The following is an 11772-nucleotide window of genomic DNA, read 5'->3' as shown; positions in this document are numbered from 1 at the left end:
TATTTAATTTTTAGGGACTGCATACCTAGCCCTGTCAGTGATAAAGAAATTTATGATCCTTTCCTTTGAGAAGGTAAGACTGATTATATAAATAACTATTTCTTTTATTCACAGTTCTCAAATCCTCCTAATTTGTTTCTGATTTGAACCATTACCGTTCCTTTATACTTAAGCTCCAATGACTACCACTTTATTTTGATATTTATCACGCTTTCTAACTGACTTTAATAATTATATTATACAAAAAAAATTTTTTTATGGCGTAAACCTCATCAATACCAATGATTCATCCACTTTACCTTTGACAAAGTAATACTGCTAAACAAAATCACTATTTCGTTTTAATACCCAATTTCTAGTCCTACATATGCATTTCTTATTAACGCTTATTGTTACATAACCCAACCACGACAACAGGTATGTTTATGTAATATCGCAGGAATATATTATTATTATATATTCTGATATTTCTGATTTACCGATGGCTTATTTACAATGAATGGATTGTACAGATGTGGACAGAAAAACGATGGTTGTTTAGCATGAACTAGTCACAATAACGCGCTATAATTTAGTGGTTCACTCGCAACTCTTGCCACAACGGATTCAACATTCCCTCTCGACACTGACTTCTCGATTCACATTCTCTGACTTCCCAACTAACAACTGACTGACTTCCCGATTGGCACTGCCTGCTTTCGCATCCCTTTTGTCTTTTCTTAGACCCACCACGCACATGTTCCGCAACCGCTTATGGCCGAGGTCACGTAGGCCTTTTTTACAAAACTATGCGATTAAAGAACGCCTCGGTTCTCGTGACATTGTATGTGGTTTACCCGCTAACTCCTAGGCCTTTTGTCCGCGATACTACATTTATAATAAATATTGTTATAAATTTAACTTTTATTAAAACCATATCTATTATATTTTATTATTATATCTTCCTGTTTGGCATTGGATGTCTATGAGCCATTGTTGGTTCAATCATAAATATTTCTATTGTTTTTAATACTAGATACACCAATTTTGACCGATAAGCCATTTTATTTTAATTCGGTTTATCCCGTTTTTTTATTTATTAGTTTACCTCCTTAGTTTTCAACTTTACCTCCTTTGTTCTATGCTAAATTTATTTCGAACAACCTTAATCTTAGTTTAGTTATAATTAACTTCCTGTATATTTCTATTATGTTGCGATATATACATATACCACGGTTAATTTAATTCATTTTATTACCTAATTAGGACGATGATTATCTACACAAAACTTTCCAATTCTCCATACTATTGGCAAGCTAATCTATTAGAATAAGTACCGAACTTATTTATTAATTTCTACATAGCGATCAATTTGTTATGATCCCATTAATCTTACTATACCTTATTATACTTCAACTGCAGCTTCTTTCTACAACTATCAATTTATTATCTTTATTATATTTATTATATTTAATTTATTTCATTTTATTTTCATTTTAGGCCCGGACCACCAATCCCACCCAATGCTATCAAAATCGCATTTTACATGGCCATTGCCCAAATTGACCTTTATTTAACAATGAGCTACGATTATTTAAACTCGAAACATCGGCACTTAATACAAGAATATTCAAACTGTATACATAATTAATATTTAATATTAAATTAAATATTTATTTTAATTACACCTTGACTTTATTATCTACCCTATCTCTCTGTCTATGACCTACGTCCACCTTAACATGTGACTCGTAGTTATTCATTCGTTATAGTTCCCGAACCGTAATTGCACTTTATTACAATTCCTATTCTAGTCAAATTCTAATTTCTATTTCCTTCAATTTAGACAATAGATTAACTTAATATTAATTTAGCTCGCTTTAACTTTAATTAAAATCCACAAAACGCTTACTCACTCAATAACATTAATTGTTATATCGATTTTAGCCCCGCTATGCCTCCCAATTTAGCCTGCGACTTTTCGCATCCGTTAAACCCTCTCATCTTATTCAAGTCAATAATAAACTAAAATCACTGTAATCCATCACTATAAGCCAATCTTCTATATAGCTCGTTAAAAATTGATATTTCTCGTGTTTCCTTTAAACTAATTTCACCCACGACATGATACATCTACCCCTAGCCAACTACTATTACAACTAGTCTTATGCTCACGAGCAGGAGTTCGCGACAAACACGTCCGCAAGCAACGGCGTCTCGAGTCGAACTTCAGTTTTGCTGCTAATTAAACTCGATTGTCTGATTTCTAAGATTTTATGTGTTTTACATAATACGTCGATCTGCACATTTTTCGTAAGGATAATAATATAATGATTTTCAGCCTGTAAAGGTGCGAACGTCAATTCGTCCAGCTTGAATACAGCAGTTGGGTAAGTTTTGACTGTCTGTTGATTACTAATTAATTCGATTCTACATTCAGGTGAACTGATTCTATTGTGACTTGGTTAAATTCCCTTACAGATATGGATAATTGCCGTTCGTTTATATTTGTTTAAGTAATGGCTGTCGACAAAGGTGTATTGTTCTAAGTTGGTTAGTATCAGTTTCTACTACAGGTGCGATAAATACAGAGTTTTGCTTAAAAGGTTATCATTTGTTCATAATTTTAGTTTACTTAGATCTAGAATTAGTTGAAAGTTTTGAACTGAAGGTTCGATATGGTTACTCATAAAGTTTTGTTCTGTTATTTGGTCGAGTGTTTTTAAGAATTGTTTAAGTTCTATAATTTGCGGATTTATGATTCCTTGTTTTCCTGATATGATAGTGTTAAAAATTTCGTCAATGATAATATGGAACTCCGATATGGTAGATTCAGTCTGAATTAGTAAAGAGATCAATATTTCGTTTTTCTCGTTATGCTTTTCAATCTTGCGTATATCGTTGGTAAGGTTTTCGAGTTGATTCGTCTTAGTGTCGTCTAGTACGTGTGTGATAAGTGCAGTTTGGTTACTAAGGATCGTTTTTATTTTGTTGTTGGAGTCAAACAATGTGTCGATATTTTTGTTAATGAGTTCTAGATCTTTTTGGAGGAGAGTTCCGAATAGAGTTTTAGATACTGAGCCTATGACGTTGAGCAGTCCGCGTTTGTTTCTATAATGTAATAATGTTTGAGTTCATGCATTAGATTTTGAAGATTTCTATACTTGATTTTTAGATTGTTTATTTCTGGTATGTAAGCGCAAGGTGGTTTGCATTAACGGTTTATTAGCTCAATGTTGTAATCTATTGGTTTGATCGATTGGGTTATAAAGTATAAGCTATAAGAGTGATATCTACTTGTTCATTATACACATAGCAATCACCTATGTGTTCTAAGAAAACATTGGCATAATTTAGTGATCTTACTACTAGATCGCTTTGAATGTATTTGAGAGTTAGAATTATCCATGTTAAGATCACGTTTATGAAAAATAAGGTTTTAATCTGTTACCGTGAATTCTTTGCGTTTAACCATTGGAATATTCAATAAGATAAGTGGGTGGATTGGACGAGAGGATTTCAGCCGGTCCTAGCCATTCGTGGTCTAGTTTGTTGGTTTTGTGATCGTTATGTACCCATACTTTATCTTTAACTTGGAATATCGTTTATTTTTTGATAATTTTTCGAATCTGATCTCTGTGATGTCGTTTTTTATTTGATTCAGTGATTTGTCTTGCTTTTGCTATATAGCCGTTGTGTCGATTTTTCCAGAGTTTAAATAATTGATCTTTAGTTAGGGTGGGGGTGTTTGATATTGAGGATGGCATGTTAGCTTGTCGTCCAAATGTCAGTTCGAAAGGAGTATATCCGGTCGTTACGTGTGCTGAAGTATTATATCCCATGCATATTAGTTTTAGGTTTTCGTCCAAGTCGTTTTGTCGGTCGATTGTGCAAGTTCGAATAAGTTCTTTTACCACGGCATACGTTTGTTCGAGGGATCCGTCAAATTGCGGGCGGAAAGAAGTGGTTTTTATGTGTCAAATCTTGAAAGCTTTTTCAAATGTATCCATCAGTTTATATACGAAATTTCGTCCCATATCAATGAAGATACTTTTAGGTGTGGAAAATACGTGCACATAGTGATCCAAAAGTTCGTTAATGATCAAGTTGGCTGTTTGGTCTTTTAAAAGGATGAGAACGAGATATTTGGTCAATTGGTTTTGAATAGACAGGATAAATTGATTACCTTGTTTGGTTTTTGTGACAGGTCCGAATATGTCCATTGCGACTTTGTCATTAGGGTTAACGAGTGTGTCGGTTATTATGGGTTGCCCCCTGCCTCTGAAACGGTTTAATTTTTCTCGTTGGCAAGTTTCGCAGCTTTGTATTAATTCTGTGACGTCTTGTTCTAGATTTGTCCAGTGATGGTGCTTTTGTATTCGTTTCACGGTGCGGTGTACACCTAAGTGTCCTGCGATTTCGTTATGGTTTTCGCTTAGTATTTTTTGTTTTTGTTTATTATCATATTCTACTGGCAGATTTTGTCCAAATATTAGTTTAATTTGAGGAAATCTCGTTGTCAAGAATCTTAACATAAGTCGAATGTTTACTTTTTCTAACGTGCTGAAGCTATTGTCGTTTACTCCTATTTGTAAGCATTCAGTTTGGGATTTAGTAAAGTGTTTAGTTAATTGGTATAACCAGCGTTGTTCGTTAAAGTCTCCTAGTTCGGTTTGTAATTTGTTTAAAGCGTGGTCTGTTAGGTCTTTGAGTTATTGGAGCTGGGGTTGTATTAGTTTTTCAGTCGATATGGTCATCATAATAGTCTTTTCTAGATCGAATGATACGGATTGAATTTCTTCATTGGAGATAGGATACAATCGGAATAGAGCGTCTGCAGTTATATTTTCCTTTCCTGTTTTGTATTCAATTTCATAATCGTACTCTTCGAGTCTTAAGCGCTATTGCATAAGTCCTTAACATTTTTTAAGCATTTTTAAAGCTTGATGATCACTTTGAATCTTAAATTTTCTATCAAGTAGGTATTGCCATAGTCTTTTGATTGACCATACTATTGCTAGTAACTCTTTCTTGGTTGTGGAATAGTTTTTCTTAGGAGGGATCAAGGTTCGGAATATGTAACAGCATGAATGTCCATGCTTTTTAGGAGAATATTGCTTCTAATCCTTCGTTGCTTGCATCTGTTATTAATGTAAATGTTTTCTCAAAGTCTGGGTATTATAGTACAGAAGCTTCACAGAGTTTTTGTTTTAGTGTGTCAAATGCAAGCTGTTATTTATCAGTCCAGTGGAATGGAGTGTCTTTCTTTGTGAGATCTGTCAGTGGTTTCGTGATTTTAGAAAAGTTGCGTATAAATTTTCTGTAGTACCTAACGAGTCCTAAGAATGATTTTATGTGAGTCGCGGTTTTTAGTATTTTAAAATCTTTCACGGCCTGAATCTTTTTAGGATTGGAATCTTTCTTTGTTACTATGTGTCCTAGATATTCTAACTCTGGTTTCAAAAATTCGCATTTGTCTGGTTGTATCTTTAACCCTAAATTTTGTATTCTGTGTAATATAATGGCTAGATTTCGGTTATATTCTTGAATGGTGCTTCCGAATATTATGATGTTGTCTAGGTATGCGAAATAGTTATTTCCTACTAATCTCCGTAGCGCGGTATCCATCATGCGTTGGAACGTTGCCGGTACGTTATTGAGACCGAAGGGAATGCGATTATATTATTATTATTATTATTATTATTTAATTTGTACCTTACCATTTGTCCACCTGGACATTTGGTTAATTTTTCTAACTTAATTGCTAAATAACACGTGGATAGCTACTCCCCGCGGGATACCATCTTCGAGTTTAGCTATGTTATTTCTTTAGTGGGGAGCACGAGGCGGGTACGGGTTCTCAAGGCGTAAGACCACACCCTGGGAAACCTCGATGAATCTGGTGCTCTCCTATAGCCGGGTGGTGGCTGGTCGGCGTCTTTGGCACCGGCCAGTTTGCCGATCCGGTGCGGAGAACTTCGGAGAAGTTGGTGGACCCGTCTTTGCCAAGACCACTCACCTGACCATCTTGTCGGGCTCACCGTCATCCTACACCGGCCTTGACCGGGGTAGGGTGCGAAAGAATGAGTGGCACCAGGATGGAAACCCTTGTTAATGACCTCGGCGATATTCTCTATGAATCATGGATAGAAAAACGAATCAGGAAATCGTTTACGGTGCAGGGGAGGGATACCCCAGTACCGGCGCAGTGGTACTTATTACAGCTTGTGAAGCGGGCCCCGCTGCGTCGTTATCGAGTAACCGTGGCCGTCCGGGGTTGAGCCGCCAGGCTTCCGGATGCGTTCATGTGTCTGGTAAAAGAGACACGCGAAGTGGGGGTTCTCGGAGAGGGTCAGAGGAATCCGACGTTATGACCGGCCTGGGATCTTCGGCCGCTGCCTCTACCGTCCGCGGCGGTGCCGACGGCGGCGACGACACGCAGAATGACGAAAGGAAGAACGGACCGGACAACAAACAACTAACCGTGAAGGACGCGGAACCGATCCACGGTCAAGAAGAAGAGGACGGCGCATACCTGCGGAGGAGGGTGCGCATTCTGGAGAAAGAGGTCAGTCGTCTCCAAGAGACGGTGGAAAGGTTGACTAAGGAACACACGGAGAGGGCGGTAAATGGTAATAATGATGGTAATGGTAATAAATGGAGTGGTAATAATGACGGTGAAGGACAGAAGGTGGGGATCACCTCTACGAGGGAGGCGAAAGGAAATGCTCCCGAGGTCCCAACGGGAGCGATTATGGGCCCCCCTCCCTCACCAACACCACACTCCTGGTCAGAGTCGCGTCGTTTCCGCTGTCCCGACGGGTTGGAGAGAAATGTAAAAGAGAAGAAAGCGGATAGATTCGGTGGTTCAGGACCCCGAGATCCACTAGAGGATCTCAAGATCCTGTTGCTCCGTAAGTTGGAGGAGTCGTGGCGAGAAATAATGCCAGGGGTAGCGATCCCCCTTGTTACGGCTGCCGCCGCCGCAAGAACCGTGCGAGCATGGTCGCGGTCGGCGAGAGACACCTGGCGGTCGACCGTGGAGTCGTCGGCCGACGAGATAGGACTCACCACCGTCATAGGAGGAGGAAGAGGGAGAGCGAGGCGAAAGAACAAGAAGCCAGCGGCGTAACCTCTTCCAACGGTCCATGCACCGACCGAGGGCGCGAGAACCGAGGGACGAGTATTGTCGTCTTTGCCGTCGTCGACGTTGCGAGCGGGGATCCTGGCGCCCGGGACGGCAGCCGGCAGTGGCGAATCAAAGATAAGGGCTTTCGCGGAGGTGGCCGCTCATCCTCCGGTGCGCCCTCGCTGTTACCGGTGCGGGGTGGAAGAACATCGCGCCAGGGACTGCTCGGCGTGAGTACCTTAGTGTTCGGTGTGCACGGACCTGGGACTACCCGCGTCGCACTGTATGGGGCCACCGGCATGCAAACCGCCGGCCAGTAAGAAGAGGGCCGCATAGGAGGCAAGGACCGTTCTAGGACACGACGGGGACGCGGCGACGAGGAAGAAAACGACGCCGCCGTCAACTGGCCCCACGAATGCCAGAAGAGAGGACGGAGAATTTGAACGCGCTGACTGCGAGGGGAACGGCCCGGAGGCTATGGAGACGGAGCCTTCCCTGACGTGAGCGGAAGAAAAAGAGCAGGACAACTGCTCCTGCAGTCCAATCTTAACCGCTCCCGCTGGGCTCAGGACTTAACGTTCCAGAGCCTGGCGGAGCGGCGGATCGGGCTGGCAGTGGTGATCGAGCTATACAGCATTCCCGACGCGTCACGGGGCGCTGTGGTTCTGACCGGCTCGGTTGCCATATTCTGCTCGGTGATCGAGCGGGGACTGGGCTTCGTGGCCGTGAAATGGGACGACCTGTCCGTCACTGGTCCTCGGAGACTTCAACGCTTATTCAACGACGTGGGACTCCCGGAGGACCAACGGAAGGAAGCGCGACGTGCAGGACTGGGCGGCCGCACTCGACCTCTGGCTTATGAACCGGGGGTAGTCCAGGATGTGCGTGGCGTGGCGGGGCGAGTCCATAGTGGACCTTACGTGGGCAAACCGTACCGCATCCCACCGTGTTTCCGGTTAGGGTGTGTCCTTGGAGGAGACTCTCTCGGACCACCTCTACATCTTGATGGAGCTGGCGGTTGGTGGAGCGATGGGCGACCGTTCGTTCGGTGCGCGCGGGCCTATCGGCGCACCGGGAAGGAGAAGAAGATTCCCGCGGTGAGCGGCGACTCACCGCGACGAGGACTTCATGGCAGCGGTCGCTATAGCCATCGCCTGGTCGGAAGAATCCCCGATCGACGAAGAAGCGCAGAAGCGATCCGGCTGAGGCGTGACATGCACGCGATCTGCGATTTGTGTATGCCGCGGTCCGGAGGCCCGCGCCGCTCTGGCGCGGTGTACTGGTGGTCTGAGGAGATCGCTTGCATCCGCGAGGCGTGCATCCGCGCTCGGCGCCGGTACACCAGATCTCACCGTAAGCGGCGGATGGACGAAGCCACGGTGGCTCGTCTGTACGGGGCCTACCGCGAAGCGCGGGCTCGGGACGAGCTTCTGGCCAGCCTCGACTCCGATACCTGTGGGCGTCCTTACAAGATGGTGTTGAACAAATTCCGTCCATGGGCGCCCCCCGCAACGGAGAGCATGGACCCTCGGTTCCTGGAGGAGGTTGTCGGCACCCTATTCCCGGGAGCGGCGAACAAGGAAGATGGCAGGTTTTCCGAAGAGGAGGAGCCACGTGACATCGCGGGTGGTTGGAGCCCGGAATTGAGGGTCACTGAGGAAAAATTGACTGAGGTTGTCGGGAAGATCAAAGCACGAAAAGCTCTGGGCCTCGACGGAGTCCCGGCTCGCTCATGCCTCCGAACTCGGCACTGGTGTGCTACGCCGACTACACGTAGGTGCTTGTCTGGGGCACAGCGTGGGGTAGAACCGTCCCACTGGCGGAGCTGGCGATGGCCTGTGTGGTCGCCGAGATCAAGAGATTGGGGCTGAGGGTATCCCCTGAGAAGTCCGAGGCAATGTGGTTTTGCCGCAGGGCTGATCACGGAACGCCTCCGTTATCGCCTGAGGTTGGAGGGGGTTGAGATCGGGGTCGGAACCAGCATGAAGTATCTGGGCCTGACCTTCGACAGCTACTGGACTTTCGGCCCTCACTTGGAGCGACTGACACCGTCTGTCGAGGCAACGGCGAACGCCTTACGAAGTTTGATGCCTCTGCTGGGCGGGCTCGGCATCGGGGTGCTCCGGCTGTATGCCGGCGTGGTGCGATCGAGGCTCCTATACAAAGCTCCGATGTGGCCGGAGGACCTGATGGCTAACCGTTGCAGTCTCCAAATGGTCAGGATGCTGCACAGGACTGTGGCAATCAGGGTAGTGAGGGGCTTCCGCACAATTTCGGCGGCGGCAGCGGCGGTGCTCGCCGGGTTTCCCCCGTTCGATTTGCAGGCCCTGAGGTGTCACGAGATTTATCTCGCTATCGAGCGGAGTCGGCCCGGTTGACGCCGACGTTAGGGTTCGGGTTCGTCGGGCCTTGCTCGTCGTCCAGCCTCGACATGAGAGCGGGCGCGCCAAGGGATAACGGTCCTCGGCGCCGTCCTTCCAAACTGGGACATTTGGTTGGACGGTGGCGGGCCTCTCCTGATTTACAGGGTAACGCAGGTGCTCACCGGACACGGTTGCTTCTTTGAGTACCTATACCAAATCGGGAAAGATGCGACCACGCGTTGTCACCACTGAGATGCGAGTGTGGACTCGGCGCAGCACACGCTGGAGTAATGTCCGGCGTGGGCGCTGCCGCGCCTCGACCTCATCGTGGAAATCGGATGAGACATCTCGCTGTTGGCGATCCTCGAGGCATTGTTGGTGAGCGAGAGAGGGAGGAGGGCCGTGACCTGCTTCTGTGAGCAGGTTATGCTTGGGAAGGGGGCTGCGGAGAGGGTAAAGGTGCGGAACTCCCACCCCGAGAGGTTCGGACTGAGGGGGCGTGGCAGAGGCTGTGGATGAGTTTTGAGGCACGCTAGGTTCGCTGCACCCCCCGATGTGCTTCAAACTTAGCCTTGGCGGCCCCTAAGTCCGGTAGGGGACTGCCTCGCACGGTGGCTCCGGCGACGAGGCGCAGTGTGACGTGGCCGCACACCACTACATTAGGGGATGTATTGTGCGCGGGGCGGGGCGGTGTGTAGCTGCACCGGTTCCCGCGCCCCTCTCGATCGCAGTCGGGACGATCATCGTGGAGGTTTCAGTCGGTTGGAGTCCGTCACTAGCACGCCGCTTTTCCCAGATGCGGCTTGGCGTCCGTACGGATTTAGTCCACGTTCATAAAAAAAGAATAAAAATGTTATTTCTTTAGCGAGATCAGTGGAGTGTCTTCTTTTTAGTCTTCTTTGTATGAGCGTTTTTCTCGCTTCAGCAGCCTACTGGTTTAGATGTGTTGCCGTTCGTTCCTTGTATTTTTCTGCGTACGTGCCGATTTCTTCTTTGACCGTTGCTATTTTTAAGTCTTTGCGTATATCCTCGTTTCTGACATACCATGGGGCGTTGACTATTGTTCTCAGTATCTTCGATTGTAGCGACTCTACTTTGTTCATTTGGCTCATTGGCGGTGTCCCCCATAGTGGTGTTGCGTATGTCCAGATTGGTTTTATTATCGTTTTGTAGATTTTTAGTTTACTTTCTATGCTGAGTTTAGAGTTTCGACTGGTTAGCCAGTACATCTGTCTTCTTTTTATCCGTATTTTGTCTATAATTGATTTAGTATGTCGCTTCCATGTAAGTTGTGTGTCTAAGTGGCGTCCTAGGTATTTAACTTCCCTTGTTTGTGTTATGTGCGTGCCATTAAATTGAATATTTGGTAGTTTCCGTTTTCTTAGTATAAATGTAATATGGTCACACTTTTACTGGGGTTTGCTTTTATTTGTTACCTTGTAGCCATTTTTCTAATTTTCTGATGCATTCTTGTAGTAATGTGACTGCTGTTTCTGGATTAACGTGCCTGACTAGTACAGCCGTGCTGTTCGCGAATGTCAGTACTTTGCTGTTGGTAGTTGTTGATATATTGGCCGTGTATAATGTGTATAATATTGGTTCTAAGACGATTCCTTGCGGTACCCGCACCTTGATGTCTTTTATTTCAGAATATACATCCTTTATTTTTACTACGAAGATTCTGTTGCTTAAGTACGATTTGAGTGAGTGGTGGATTTGTTCCGGGATTTGTTTTCATGGTTCACTTTGTCAAACGCTTCCTCAATGTTCATGAAGAGGGCTGTATACTATTGTTTCTTTTCGATTGCTAGTAAAATTTCGTTGACGAGACTGTGCATTTCCTCTATCGTGGAGTGTTTGTTTCTGAATCCAAATTCGTGATCTGGTATTAATTCTTCTTTCTCTATTATTGGCTGGTTTCCATTGCGCTTATAGCATTTTACTTCGTTTAGCTGTCCTATGTATGGGCAGTTTGTCGTTAGGTGGTTTTCTGCACACTTGACACACGCCGGGTTTCTGTTGCAGTAGTTTTTTGTGTGTCTGTATTGTTAGCGCCGTATGCATTGCGGTATGCCCTTTTATAACGAAGTGGTTCAATTGTTACTATTGTGTTTAGGATTTTTTTAATGTCAATGATTTCTTTGTTATTAGCTTTGGGTTCAACTTCTATTAGAAACAGTGGCAATGGATGTTTCGTATCATATCTGATTATATTATTTCTTGTTCTTGCTTAGTGTCCGATTTTTGCTAATTTCTCACATATATTTTTTGTGTTTGTCCTTGGGTGCAGTTCTCTAATTA

The 11772-nt window shown here is 44.6% G+C and overlaps 1 protein-coding gene across 1 annotated transcript; it reads left to right on the top strand.

Moving 5' to 3' along the window:
- The first annotated feature begins 9090 nt into the window (after window positions 1-9090).
- LOC122576637 lies at window positions 9091-9486 on the top strand. Its single transcript, XM_043747230.1, has one exon. The coding sequence runs from the start codon at window positions 9091-9093 to the stop codon at window positions 9484-9486; it is 396 nt and encodes a 131-aa protein (XP_043603165.1).
- The last annotated feature ends 2286 nt before the right edge of the window (window positions 9487-11772 follow it).

The sequence above is a fragment of the Bombus pyrosoma genome, linkage group LG16, assembly GCF_014825855.1.
Source record: "Bombus pyrosoma isolate SC7728 linkage group LG16, ASM1482585v1, whole genome shotgun sequence".
NCBI classification, from domain to species: domain Eukaryota; kingdom Metazoa; phylum Arthropoda; class Insecta; order Hymenoptera; family Apidae; genus Bombus; species Bombus pyrosoma.
Note: the sequence above shows the minus strand (reverse complement) of the source record. Positions and strands in the feature narration are given on the sequence as shown.

Excerpts from the sequence above, each read along its gene's own strand:
- LOC122576637 (XM_043747230.1), top strand. The coding sequence starts at position 9,091 with ATGAAGTATCTGGGCCTGACCTTCGACAGCTACTGGACTTTCGGCCCT.